Source organism: Dreissena polymorpha, chromosome 3 (genome assembly GCF_020536995.1).
Source record: "Dreissena polymorpha isolate Duluth1 chromosome 3, UMN_Dpol_1.0, whole genome shotgun sequence".
NCBI classification, from domain to species: Eukaryota; Metazoa; Mollusca; class Bivalvia; order Myida; family Dreissenidae; genus Dreissena; species Dreissena polymorpha.
The window spans coordinates 141861869-141877133 of record NC_068357.1 but is presented as its reverse complement, the minus strand read 5'-3'; the positions used below and the strand labels follow the sequence as shown (position 1 = coordinate 141877133).

The following is a 15265-nucleotide window of genomic DNA, read 5'->3' as shown; positions in this document are numbered from 1 at the left end:
TACACGTACCACATACTATTAATAGGTGATATTTGATTTCAACTAGTTGGAACAGGCTTTAATATTCAGGTGGGCCTGTATTTTTACCTCAATTAAGAAAAATTAGTATACTTCGCACCGATCTCGACTGTTTTTCGGCGATAAGAAAAAAAACGCTTTCGTGTAGAAATTATCTATTCTTATTCTAATAATTATTGTCATGTGTTGTCGCTAAAGCGTTTTGGGTATGAATACCATATATGCTATATAATTTCAATAATTATTTAGAAAAATTATTTAGATAAATTAAACAATAAATAAACAGAGAAGAAGTCCAAAGATATCGGAAAAGGCGCTCTAGCATTGAAGTGGAAAAACAAGTAAAACTAATTGAACAGCGCAGACTATTGATTTCCCGCCTAATATTTTTACCGTTATTGTAAATTGTGGTAATTGAGGAGGTGTTCCATTTCGTAATGCGTTGAGAAAACATGCATGGATACAACATGATTGCAGATAATCAAGTATCACGATTTGATAATGTGTTTTTTAACAACCGATATATGATGTTGTCTAGCTTAGAAATAATTAATAATATAGTATCTATTGTAATGTTCTAGACGTTTGTGTACCTTATAATTATTGAAACTACGAGCTTGTTTAGTAAAAATCGTTTAAAACAGCTATAATTTAACAGTATCTCAACTGACAAGCTATTCACGGGAACCACGGGGAAAAATTAGGAAGTATACAGTATATGAGTGCAAGATTAGCAAGTCATTTAGTTTATAACAGTTGGGATTAACCTGGAATAAGGACACCGAGTATACGTCACACAGATCTCAAGACTGTTATTTTAGATTAAATATACATCAGTATAAAACTAACCAGTCAGTTAGCTATTTCCCATCTATCTAATACTGATAGTTTTAGCAAGTATAGCAATTTAAGTACAAAGACTACATTTAGCAGCTATATAATCACAAATATTTGTTGAGAGAGTCGTTCAAACAAAAATAAACAGAGAAGAGAACAAATACAATCATAACAGCATTCTGATTAAAAAACTAAGCAAACAAACATAAATAATTGAACAAGCGCAGACTGCTTATCCCCCGCACAATGCTTTTTACCGTTATTATAAATTTACTGTTTCTTTTCTGAGTACAGTTATTCACGGGAACCACGATACACTACAGGAAGTTAGCAGTATATCTATACAAGAGTAACAAGTCCATTAGATTACAGCGATGGGGATTAACATTTAGAGTGCATACTGTATTTAATTAACACAAAGCTTGTGCCAAAAAAACGCTGTGTGCAATTAATGAGCATTTTTTTATGTTTTCATGTTATACGTTGCAAAAAATATATAGGCAAGGGGTTGGTACAGTGAACCATTTTATAAATAGTAAAATACATTACAAATAATATAGTATTACAAGAGTCAAGTTCGTTACATTTATACAATAGAACGGTGAAAAAAGATTATTGCATGTTAAGAACAAACCAGTTTTTAATATCATTGGGATATACAGTATAGTACACAGTAGGCTAAGAAGTAAATAACATACCGATTAAGAGGTAAACAAATTAGTTTTAATATATACAGTAGAAAAAAGTAAAAAAACATGGTTATACACTGAGAACAAACCAATGTTTGTATTGTGTATATTGTGTTTATAAGGAGGAGATTACGTTGCAAATTGTGTTTAACGAGTAATATAGTCTTAATACATACAATATAACGGTGAAGTGTGCGAGAAAGTATGTTTCACAGTTCAAAAAAATGTACAGTATATACCGATTTGAAGATAAACAATGTTAATTTCCACAATTTGTAGGATACTCCATGAGAATGTAGACACTACTCTAAACTCTGGCTCCTCTCTGGAACTGCCTGCCTCGGTTCCGGTAATCACTGATTAAGTTACTAATGTTATCAAAAATGTCAAACTTAATCCTTTCTTCTGAGGTGGATAGTCCGAAAACAGAACCATTGAAAAACCAAGCGTTTTTGATGTCGGGATGAAGAAGCAATCTGCTGATAAGTCCTTGGTTTCTTTTCGTGACGTCATCTACAAGCCTGTGTCCTTTTGTCTTCATCTGAGTTCGCTTCTTCATTATCGCCGATTTTGCGTTGTTGTTACGTAGCTTCAAAATAATTGGTCTGGTTTTCCCCTGTTTTGATGGAATGCGGTGAATGGCAATAATGTCCTCTGGCTTCAGGTTAACGTCTGCTGTTGTTTTAAGGATTTTTGAAACGGTGGCAATGAGACTTGTTTCCGATTCGTCGGATGCTTCTGTAATATCCATGATTTTAACGTTGTTTTTTCGAGAATACTGTTCATTGTAATTTGCCAGCTTCAGCGCTTCTCTACTTGTTTCGAAATTGTTCTCAAATTATAATTGAAGTTCAGATATTGCCTTTTTGTTTTTGTTCTCTAGATCAGAAAGTTTTTGTTTCAACTGTTGATTTTCAAATTCCACACTTGTTAATTTTTCATTTAATGTTTGTGTTTTTTTTTGGTAACTTCGGTTTCGATTGTTTTGGCCATTGTAACTTCTATTTTGCTCATAATCGAGGATACAGTTTTCTTTATTAGATCTTCAATTTCTTCTCGCTTAAGCATACTTTTGATATTTTCCCTAAGCTCGCTCAACCCCTCAGTCATGGCTTCTAGCTGTGTGTTTATATTGTACAATTCATCCATGCTTGTATTTGTACTGTTATTAGAATCGGCACGTTGTTTTTTGTTTGCTGGTTTTGTTAGCGGCTTTTGTCCTTTGAAATTAAGTTTTGGCTGCTCAGATTTACCGCTACTCATTGTTATATTGACAATGTAACACCGATGTAGTTTTATATAATCCAATTGATATTGTACGTTCACTAAGCCACTAAGCTATTTATTTACAGGTTCACAGTTGCACTGGGAAATATTTATCCAATTAGTTATTTTGTATGCTAAATAGATCCACAGTGTCGAGGGGTCTTCTCAATGCACTATAAAGTCTAATTTTTTGACACAGAAAATTCCACAATTTCACTTATTACCACCTTTTACGTCCATTTTATGAAATCCATAATTTACTCTATGTATTAATGACACAATGACCTACTGTTTGGTACAAAATATCACTATGTTCTATCGCTAGTTCTTATATTAAAGGGCAATTTAATGAGGAGCTGTGATCAGCCAAACATAACTGCTCAATTTTCCCGCCAACTGTACACCATCTATTAATAACGGAGTTATGGTCCTTTGTATCTTGAAAAAATGCTTTTTTTGAGTGTGAAATATAACACTTTTGTGTCCAGAAGCATATTGGCGGGGATATCAATTCAACGAATTTGCTTGTTTAACTTTATTTGGCGGGGGATATCAATTCAACGAGTTTGCTTGTAAAACTATGTTTTCATTTCGTGTTATTGGGTGAACGTTTATCGCTTATGCAATTATCTTTTCATTGCTGCAATTTATTATAAGTAGGTGTCATTGAATGAGGTTGTCACTGATGTTGGTAACCAACATAGTTATATCATCATGATATGTTATTGTGATAAGAGTTTTAATGTTTAACCATTATGCTTCCATGTAGCTGCTATTTTTTCCAAATTAGCTTGGTATGGAAGCGTGACGCTTGTATGTTAGTGAAGTTACCAATGTATCCGATTGAGTTAATATACCGTTATTGAAGCATGTATCTTTAAATCTGACGAAATGTTGAACTGATTCGGCTGATTCACCATATTAAGCTAAAAGCACCTTTAAAGATTTAGATACACAAATCGCCAGTTTGAAATAAATACAACCTATTCAAATTTATAACGAGTGCGTCTTAGCGCACAGGTCGAGATGTGTGTGTACTCATCCAATGTATCCACTGTGTCGCTTTTATTACATTGTTCAATGCCCTGCGCCCATAGTTCAGTAGCCAAAAGTTCCAATTAAGATTTTTCTCGAACAATTGACTATCACGTTCTTGTAGATAACACAAACAACCACCACGCCGATAGTGACGTGCCATCTGAATTACTCACGTGCATGTGACTTTTTTTTTCTAATTTTAACATTTAGTTGCCAAAAGCTTCATACAAGAGTTTTCCAACCATCAGCTTATACGTGCTAGTAGTGCTGCACCGAATCCAAAATGTCAATCGGATCCGAATTCGAATCCAAAGGCTCGGATATCGAATATCAGTTCGATTCCTCATTTGAAAGTAAAAATACGCAAAATAAATTATAATTTATATTGTTATAACCAAAATTATGTTTTGAAACACCAGAACCTATATATGTCTTATGAGAAAAGTAATTAAGTTTTATTATTATTATAAACTTTACAGCTACTAATATTTATACTACTTTAGCAGCATTGGTAGATGCAGCTGCAGCCGCAACAGCAGAAGTGGAAGCAGAAATCACGACATTAAAAAAAAAATACTTAGTAGATGACAAAATTGACTTACGTTGTTCGTAAAAAAAATATACCCGGGTCCAGATTCCGCAAATTTCTCAAAATCGCACATACACGAAATAGTGTAAGCATTAGTATCATGCCAACAACCGGATAGAAAGCATTCAATTTGTTGTGTTCGCGGGGCGGCCTGCGGCTGTAACGTGTACGTTCAGAATATTGTTCGGACATTGGAAAGCGTTATATTATAAGATAAATCAACAGCAATAAATCGTTATGTAAACATAAATGGACTTGGTCTACGTTTATGTCATCGTGTTCTCCATCAACTACGTTACACAGTTATACCTTTTTATCTTGTTTTCAATGTACATATTGCCCATGTGTCTGAGATAACCTGGACTAATGACTAGCACAAGTCCCTGAAAAGTTGGTGTACATGACAGACCATTAGCCAATTTGCTTAAAGCGCAGTTATTTATCTAGTAACGTACAGCGACCAAATTGTAGAATCCTAAGTCCCAAATAAGAGATTTGCCGGTTTATGGATGAACACGTAGTTTAAAAACACAAACCCCTATAAAGATTATATAGGCACACGCCATTTGAATTCGTCACGTCTATCATTAATCCAATTTAGCGTTTTCATTGTTTCGTTTTTGAGGCAAGGTGACCATTTTTAAGTGGCCAAATTAAGCAACCAAGAGTTTCCTGACTATGGCCCTTTATTTGCTTGCACACTACCAGAACATAATCGTTTCAACTCGAGTTCATTACAAGCGAGTGTTAACTGGTCCGAGTCAAACTCCCCACGGCTACTAGCGATAATTACTGCCATCACAAGAACATTCTTCTAGATATGGAAGGATTTTTTTATGTCCCCCACCACAATAGTGGGGGACATATGGTTTTTGCCCTGCCTGTTGGTTTGTTGGTTGGTTGGTTTGTGTGTTTGTTTGTGCAAACTTTAACATTTGCAATAACTTTCGCAATATTAAAGATAGCAACTTCATATTTGGCATGCATGTGTATCTCATAGAGCTGCACATTTTGAGTGGTAAAAGGTCAAAGTCTTCGTTCAAGGTCAAAGATATGGGTCAAAATCGCAAATTTAGTGTACACTTTTGCAGTTTTGAAGATAGCAGCTTGATATTTGGCATGCATGTGTATCTCATGGAGTGGTGAAAGGTCAATTTCAAGGTCATCATTCAAGGTCAAATATATGAAGACATTGTGTTTCACAAACACATCGCTTGTTTAAGTATTTATTATGAAAAGAAGTATTATTTTCGTTTGTATTTTGAAAATAGTGTATAAGTTTAGGTTCATTACAAAGAAATACATTAATTAAAAGAAAATGAAAACTATCAACTGGTTGGTCGTTGATACTGTAAGACGCAATTATTGAACCACGTGGCTCGGCTATCATTACGTGGCTGTTTATAACGGCAGGGATTTGATATATGCTCGGAATCAGTCAAATCTCCGCGCGGAGGTTAGATCCGCGGGGGATAATATCCATAGGCCTCACTTTCGATAAAATTAGCCATTGTTTAATATATTCGATAAAAACGTTTCGCGTGAGACAATTCACTGAGGAAGATAAAAAAACATGGACACACATGATTTACAGTTTAACGTGGTAAAATATAACCAGGTAAAATAAGTGATTAAATTAAAACCCATAACATAAATAATATGTCATCATTTTGCAAGTAATGTTAATCTACCAGGGACATTGTTGTAATCAATATGATAAAATAGTATCGTTTTTACCAGGCATATTGAAAGTGTTCTACATTTGGGACCTTTTACCTATTTATCCGTTGAAGGTCGACTTTTAGGTTTGTTACGTGGGAATGTTTAATTTGTTTTTTTTTAATGTAAATTTAATTACGATGCATCTTTAAAGCGAGTATATACGATTTTGTCAAATATTTATGAATTTAAACAAAATGTATAAAAAACTTATTACACATATATTTCAATATAAATTTAAAAAAAAGTTAAGAAGAACATGCGTCGAAAAATGTTAAATAAGCCAGATATTTAATTCTGAAATCGAAAAAGGCTGTACAGTCGAATTCGCCAGCATGTATATCATGCATGTACAAAGTGAATCATAATTTAGTTTAAGTGCAGATTCGTTCATACGACACACACACATAATATTGTTTTACGGAACATTTTAACGAATATCTTCGTCACAATCGGCTCGAGGCGCTAATTTGTCTCTGCTGCATTTTATGAAATTCGTCATCAATGTATACTTTTTCTTGCCTATTTTGTTTTTTGTTACATATTTTTATAAATATATTACAATTTAACACATAAAAAAAATCGTATAATCTCGCTTAAAATGGTTTATATGTAATAATTTACCATGTTTATTTGAAAGCTTGTTAATCATTTTAAAAGTCAGCAGTCAGGGCCGTACGCATGAATTTTTTATTTGGGGGGGGGGGGGGGGGGGGGGGGCAGCCGGGTAGGATGTGGGATGAGTCTCCCCTCCCTATTTTTTTAATTTGGCGCTTATCAAGGTTTATTTTAATGCTTAAAACCTTATTTTGTGATAAAAATAACAAGTAAATTAGCAACTTTCTGAAGTCTTAAGCTGTAATCATTGGTGCGAAATTCACAACAATGTCTTAAGTTTTAGATTTCAGAACTGTATGCTGTTTGATGAAGAAAGAAAGCAATCTTTGATAATCAAAAACCTTTATTAAAAAACGTATCATAAAACCTGACTGACATATAACATTCATGACACCTCTAAAGTTTCAAAGTAAATCCCTAATAAAATGGTTATCATCTACTACATAATTTTACTTTCACGCTCATCGACACAGATGAACCATCACAATAGTCTGCAATTTTTATATAAGATAGACCTTGGAAATTTTCACTTGAATTATCGTTTTCCCGATTTTTTACAAACGCTTTCAGATATTGATCGGATTTTTGGTATGTTTGTCTATCTACATTTTTGTTGCTGATTTTTCGTCCGTACCACCGTCCGGCATTTCATTTTCCAGACTTTACTCAAAATGCTTTAAGATATATTTTATCTGATATTTGGTGTGTTACAACCTACATGACATGACATCAGATGAAACGTGAAATTCGTATGTGTTTCGTTTTGGTCCATTGATTTTTTGCGAAGTTATGGGCCTTGTAATTAGACACAAAACTTACCGGTTCATATTAATGACGATTACCCATATCCCCTCTCTATTTGGTTCCAACATAATTTGTTTTTCACACATTATTAACGTCAGCAATTTTCAGATATTCGACCTCCTGTATCAGTTGCTTCCATTCATTGCTTCTCTTTTCTTGGCCATTCTAAAGACGTGTAACGTCAACCATCGATATATGAAGCATTAAGGATCCCATGGGGTAATTGACTGATCAGGGATGTGTGTACAAGGCGATAACAAAACATTGCCTAGGGCTAGATAGATAGATTTATTTCAACATAAAATGCATTGATTTACATGGCAGCATGTTATATACACACAATAAGTAATAAAAAACAACCTGCATGTATAAACAAAGCCATGTCAATTAACATTATACGTTAAGGATTGCACAATAAAGTTGTATAAATAAATATACCTATAATAATAATAAATAAAGTGCACAATAAAGGGTTTGCAATTAGCTTATCTCTTCTGGCGAGTAATTTAGCGCTAATACCCCCCCCCCCCTCCCCCCGTTTATCAGGGAAAATAAAACACATCTGCTCTTTTGTATTGAGAGAAAGTAGGCCCTTTTGTGAGAGAAACACTTTCAGTAGGCCCATTATTTAATTTTTTTTCAACATCCAGCTCGGGGCCCGGGCACTAGGGCCCATGGCCTGGGTACGGGTGTGGCAGTACCTCAGGTCAGCAAAATGTAGGGTATGTATTTGTTGCATGTTTAATATTATATGTAAAGGCATGTAAACGACAGGTTGTTTCATAACGTGAAATCAATCTCGGGATAGAAATTGCGTAAGAAAGAACATCTCAAAGTACTTACGGATGAACACAATTTAGAAATGCAGACGACAAATGCACATAAACAGGGTATGGAGCTATCATCATCAAAAAAACATTTGGGACCTAGTTAGTAAAGGAGTGTTTATGGTCGGCGTATTCGTATTGGCGACTGCAGCGAGAGGTAGGTCAGAGTGTATCTTAACTGTATGCTTATATGTTACGAACCTCCGCTCAGAGATTTGACAGGAACCAGCATAGCTGAACCAAACCCCTGGTAATTTTAATCTTCTTGAAGGATTATTTATATTTAGGCTGCGACCAGTTTTGATAGACCTATTGTCGTATTTTCCACTATAAACAAATTTAGTCACCGAAATTCTGTGGACTTTTCGGATTTCGCTCAAACTTTCACAGCAGAAAAACCTCCATGTGTAGGTGCTTGGAAAGGGAAGAATATTTGATGCATCTTCTTAGACAGACTAATAACCTCCATTAATGTTATTCAACAATAAAACTCTCACCTGAATGAACATGTGCTGCTTGTACGAAAAAAAAAAGTTAACACTAATCCGATATCTTTATCCCCTTTACACGGAAATCTCGCTTTAACCTTACTGATACATCATTTAGGTTCACTCACTTATATTCTGTTTCATAAGGAAAAGTGCACAATTCGTGTAAGGCGTGAAAAAACATAATTATGTAGGGTGATCATGGCGACAGAGCAATTATTGTATTTTAATTACTGACTGGTGTTTTTCATATTACAACAATTTCTTATCTTTGGTAGGCGAATGGTTCCTAGTTGCCACATATTTGGGAAAGGACTTCCTACGTGACGTCATTCCAACGTTTGACGTACCAGTTAACTCCACGTCTCACCTAAGACATCTGCTGATGGGGACGCGGTTTAAAGACTTGCCCATTTATGTTTCGTTTTCTGTCATCCCCTCGTTATGCGGATTCTGGGGTATCGGCATTGGTTTCGACTTTTACTTCTTCAAGAATAGATAAGATAAGGTGCGTATGTTTGTACTATCCCACAGCCTCGGTCATAACCGGGATAGATCGCCCTTACGTCAAGATTTTTTTTTCGAAAACGAGTGTTGGACGTAAAACGTAATATTGCGTTGATCGCGTGTTCTTTTGATGGAATCTGTTAAGTATAGCAGTTGTAAATTAATGCTCATTCATTTTTCCGAACGCATAGTATGTTAATTAAAGCGCAAACAAATAAGCGCCTAAATCCCCTCTTGGCCGCTTGTGTTTGTAGCCGGAGCAGTGGAAGTGTCAGCCGACCCGCTGGCTCACGAAGTTCAACGAGTGGCACGCGTTCCTTCTGGGGTCTACCAACATGCTCATAGGCTCCGTTGTCTCGGGAGTCATCTCGTGTAATATCATGAACGGAGGTGAGAAACTTAATTGTTTCCACTAGTAACTTAGTCGTTAACACCAGCGATTTATCTTAGTGAACGTTATATGCACCAAACATTTATATTGTTATTAGATATATATGTGACAATACATCTTAAAATATACAGTTTTTGTTGTTTAAATTAATGGTCTAATTTTTAATTGTACTTGTGTTACCATGAAGTTTTTTATTAACAAAGTAACACCATAAATGCGCATGTCTTTCAACGTCAGGTAAATGCACGTTTTACACGCGGCCGGACGAGTACGACTGGGCATACCTGCTTTGCTCCGCGCCCGCTCTGTTCCTCTACAACGGGCGGTCATCTACTACCCGCACAGGATGTTCCACATCCCCTTCCTGTATCGCCATGTGCACAAGGTTCACCACCGGTACGGGAGCCCCACGCTGTACACTGCAACCGCCATGCATACGTTGGAGTTCCTCGTATACCAGACCTTATTGATGTTACCCGTGTTCGTCGTGCCGTTACATGCGGGTGAGTTCTTCCCCGTGTTCTTAAACGCAAGCGAGTTGTCCTCTGTATCTTTACACGTATGTAAGTTTTTATATGTACCATTAAGCGTATGGAAGACGGTATTTTTGTACCGTTGCACTTAAGTAAGTTTATATCTTTACCCGTAACACGCAGTTGATTTGTTCTCTGGACCTTTACATGCAGGTGAGTTTTTCTTTGTACCGTTGTATTCATGTGGGTTGTTATCTGTGTCGTTAGACGCAGGTGGGTTGCTTTCTGTACCTTTACCTGCAGCTGAGTTGTTCTCTGTAACAGTGCATGCAGGTGAGTTTTTCTCTGTACCGTAACACGCAGGTGGGTTGATCACTGTACCATTACATGCAGGCTGTTTGTTCTATGTACCTATACACACAGGTTAGATATATCTGTCTGTTACACGCGAATAAGTTCTTATAATTATCTACACAGTTGTTTTTGTTTGTTCACGTGTCAATTTAGAAAATGCATCAATCATCACTTAATACAAAGCGAGCACTCATAAAACCCTGTAAATGTCTATTATGCCATATTTAAGTAACCGAATAAAACTCAGGAGACCGTTCCTTTCCAGTCGTTTTCGTCACCATTCTTCTCTACGGCTACTACTATGACTTGATGGACCACTCGGGGATTAAGATAGACTCAGTGTGGCCATGGCAACCGTCCACCATGTTCCATGACGACCATCACAGGTGCCTAGAAACGCAATATTCATCTTATCATCCCACACACAAGAACATTCTCTTTTAATGGAAATCGCAGCCCTTTGAATATAATAAACGTGTGATTGGTCCGTATCTCAGTTGTCATACAATTTCGGAATACGTCAGTAGTCGTGCGGACAATTTTCTATTAAAGAATTAAGTTGCATTTAAAGAAGAAAAAATAAGTACGCATTGGCCCTATTTGAGTTTAAAGTCTTATAAGAATCTTTCGTAATCAATCAAAACAAAAACTTAAAAATAAGCTAAATGTATCAATTCATAACAAAGCTCGTATTAGCGTACTTACCTGTTGTTATTTTCAAATTGTACGGCTTAAGTCTACTATTATGTTCCCACGAAATTCAAACGCAAAATAATGTCTTCCCACTGGCTTCTGTATTTCCAGGCATACCCACTGTAACTTCGGACTCAACACCACTTTGTTCGACCGTTTCCGTGGTACCCTGAGGCGTACAAACCAGAAGTAATGGGAGAAAGTTTTTTGCGGGAAAGGGATGGCGGAGTTATTGAGAAACAACCAATCAGAATTCATCACACATTCGACTCTGAGCATTGTATTTAAAAGAACAAATATGAGCGAACTCCAAATATCAAATAATCCTGATAACTACATAACAATTGTTAGGATGAGGGATATTTTTTACTGGAAAAGCAGCCTTAAATCAATATAATATAAACGCCAATCGTTTTGTTCCATATTTGCATAAACGCCCTGGTATATATTTATTACATTAAAATAAAGTTTGTTGTACAAAAATTAAACTTATATTCGAAACATATCATCGATACGCAAAAACACTTAGTATAGCAAAAGCTTGTCGTTCATAATACACTATAAATATGCTAATATTCACCGACTAAACGCGCGGCAGAATCGCATAATTTCCATTTTGTTTTACAGCTGTAGCAGGCACACACGAATTCTGCTGTATTCCCCCATTATTTGGTATGGAGACAAATTTATAAACAATTAAAGTACGTAGAGAATACACATTTAGATTCATTTAAAATTACACGTTTTGGTTCATACAACATTGTGGTTCGTACATATTACATGCAAATTCCATTTCTTGCGACTTAGCTGTTTTCGAAGGAACTTCTTCACTTTATTAGTTCTCTTGGGTAATGAAAATTTGTTAAATGTATGCTATTTTTACTTAACCACATGTTTCGGGCTTATCCGTAATAAGCAACATTTAAAAAATATATTATGTAAGAAAAAATTATTCCATTTACTTTAAAGATAATATTCATGGAGATCGAAGAGCAGAAACAAAATCATGGTTGTAGCAATTCCATCAAATAATTTAATTTATTGATTAAAAATCGATGACATAAGAATAAATTGTCTTGATTTATATACATGTGATTGTGGTTTTCTAGGGTTACTTTTTGGCAGTGGCAATTTCTTGTAGCCAAAAGTAGACATTTGAGATGAACGGACAATCTCGGACCCATACACTTTAAAGCGAGTATATACGATTTTGTCAAATATTAATGAATTTATATAAAAATGTGTAAAAAAAAACTTATTATATATATATATTTCAATATAAAATAAAATAAGAACATGTGTCGAAAAATGCGAAATAAACCAGACATTTAATTCTGAAATCGAAAACGGCTGTACAGTCGAATTCGCCAGCATATATATCATGCATGTACAATGTGAATCTAAACTTAGTTTAACGGTTCATTTTAAATTCCTGCAACGATATCTATTCATACGACACACGAACACTAACTCTGGTCCTAATAAAAAGACGAATGCTTCGGTTATTGTAGCAAAATATGTTCGTCACAATCGGCTACGGGCGCTAATTTTTCTTTGCTGCATTTTATGAAGTTCGTATTTAATGCATAATTTTTCTTGCCTATTTTTTGTTATTGTAACATATTTTATCAATATATTACAATTTAACACATATAAAAAAACGTATAATCTCGCTTTAAATATGTATACATCCTGGAAATGTCTTTATTTTGAAAATGTACCTATAATTGCTTTTTTAATGCATTTTATTCATCTGAATATGCAGATACTATTTGCTTATTACAATATACATACTTAAAATATGTATATATACTGAAACATCTAGTTTTCTACTTTTGTTCTTTATTAATCCCTTTATTTTTTTTCCAACACAAAATTGCATGCCACTGCCTTATATTTACAGCATTCTTTTCAGTTTGTAAACTTGAAATGTCTGTTGACATGAAGCTGTGTTTTTTCCTTGTAATTATTTGTTATGTAATCGCTAACAAAGTCATAATATGGCTTGTAATTTTGTTGATAAACAAGTGTAATATTTACACCCAAATCTTATCGTTTGAATGTCACTTTTTAAAATATTTTTTTATATCCATAATTCTCAAAATATTTTGTGGGCGAAAAAGTACAGGAGCACTCTGGTAAAGTAGACCATAGCTAATGTTTGATAATAACAATCATAGATAAATATAAATATTCGCGGAGATATTCTATTGATTGGGAAAGTAACATATCCTTAACAACAACCTTATACACAAAATCACTAATAACTTATTTTTAATTACCGTGAGTGAATTTATGCCATAACATGCCCCCCCTTAAAACGAACTAACAGATTATAATTTGAACTCTTTTATTATGATCGTTGCATTTAGAATGTTGAAATACTGTCACTCAGCTTCGCAAGCTTCGCCGCCGAAAAATGTCGAAACCGCTCCCGTGACGGCAGTGACCCCACTGAACAAGCCCGCCTGAGTTCCGGCGGCGAGTCCGGCCGCTCCAGCGCTCTGTAACGCGGCAAACAAACCACCGGATGCGACTGCAGAACCCTAAAAATAATTGATACCTTTGTTATTGGAGTTTGTTATGTAATAATATCAACCAAGATCCTACTAGCATTAATTATTACTCCATTATACAATTACGATAAACACAATCAATTGAAAAACGTTCAATGTCATGTATTTCACCACAACGATTAAAAACACCCGCCTGTAGCCCGGCTGCGATAGAACCGGCAGCCACTCCGGCGGAAGTGAATCCCACTGCTGACAGCACAACTGGAGCAGCCGCCACAGCACCAGCCCCTGCAGCGACCGCTACTCCTGCTTTAGCCATAGTTCGCCATGGTATCCAGGATTCTAAGATGAAAAGAATCAAGAACATGTGATTGAGGACCATTGAACATACATGGAATATATTATCAAATAAAGTTGTTTAAATTAAATCCAACCAGATATTGTCTGATTTTATTAAACCTCATGATGAGTTTACTTTTGACACAATGCGGTATTTTCCGATTTCATGTTTCAGGTTTTATTCTACGCAGCACATGGCATCTATCCGGCTCGAATCCTTCGTAGCATTTTAGCACACATCTTGGGACTTCTGCCTTGTTATTGACATTCCAGTAGCCGTTGGCGGACTGCCCGTCAGCTATTTGCGAATAAAAATATATACAGTAATAAAATGATGGTATAATTTTTTACATTAGTTTTTGTATGTGTTCGTCGTTATCTATTGTGATCTATTGTAATTGAATTATTTTAGTCGCGTTTGTCTATTTTCTTTCGCTAATAGTTTTGCGAAATGTGAAAATGCTTTTTTGTGTGATTTGAACGCGTGACCTAGTTCTTGACAATATTAGATGTTCCCCAGACTCGCCTTCAGACTAATAGTCGTATTTATCTTCAATAATATTGTAACACATGTTTATGTTCACAAACCTTTTCGTAAACTTGCCTTTTAATTTAGGCTTATAAAGGAAAAATCAATTTTCTTACCAAATACACATATTCATTCATGGCATTAACTTACACCAATATGTCACCTCAAGCTAACGTGAGCTTAAATACAATTTTACCATCTGTTTGCAACTATTTCCTCACAACAGCAGAAAATGTTTACATGTGACCAACTGGGAAAGGTAATGCAATAAAGGCAGAACTTGGTCCCAGTATAACACTTCACGATTTTAGACACGCTGCATTTGGTAGCAAAAGTATATTTTTAGGATAAACAATGGCAACACCTAGGTTTGATGTAAAAATCATATAAATAATTAAATGAATGAAAGAATAAATAAATGCATAAACAAATAAATAAATGAATGAATAAATAAACGGACTACTGAATAAAATAAATAGATAAATAAACAATTACATTTTTAAGAAAACACAGTTGTTTCCCTTTCAAAAAGATTTAAAATCCGATTAATAAATCTACGAACTGTTGATC

General features: G+C 35.1%; 2 protein-coding genes across 2 annotated transcripts in view; one reads left to right on the top strand and one right to left on the bottom strand.

Moving 5' to 3' along the window:
- Window positions 1-11745, top strand: part of LOC127871729 (uncharacterized) — a 75310-nt gene extending 63565 nt beyond the window's left edge. Inside the window, exons 5-7 of the mRNA XM_052414882.1 lie at window positions 10177-10294; window positions 10884-11004; window positions 11423-11745. Of these exons, the coding sequence (XP_052270842.1) occupies window positions 10177-10294; window positions 10884-11004; window positions 11423-11504 (321 nt within the window). The 3' untranslated portion in view covers window positions 11505-11745. The remainder of the gene's footprint in view (window positions 1-10176; window positions 10295-10883; window positions 11005-11422) is intronic.
- Window positions 1-15265, bottom strand: part of LOC127871734 (interferon alpha-inducible protein 27-like protein 2B) — a 106918-nt gene that overhangs the window by 79133 nt on the left and 12520 nt on the right. The window lies entirely within an intron of this gene.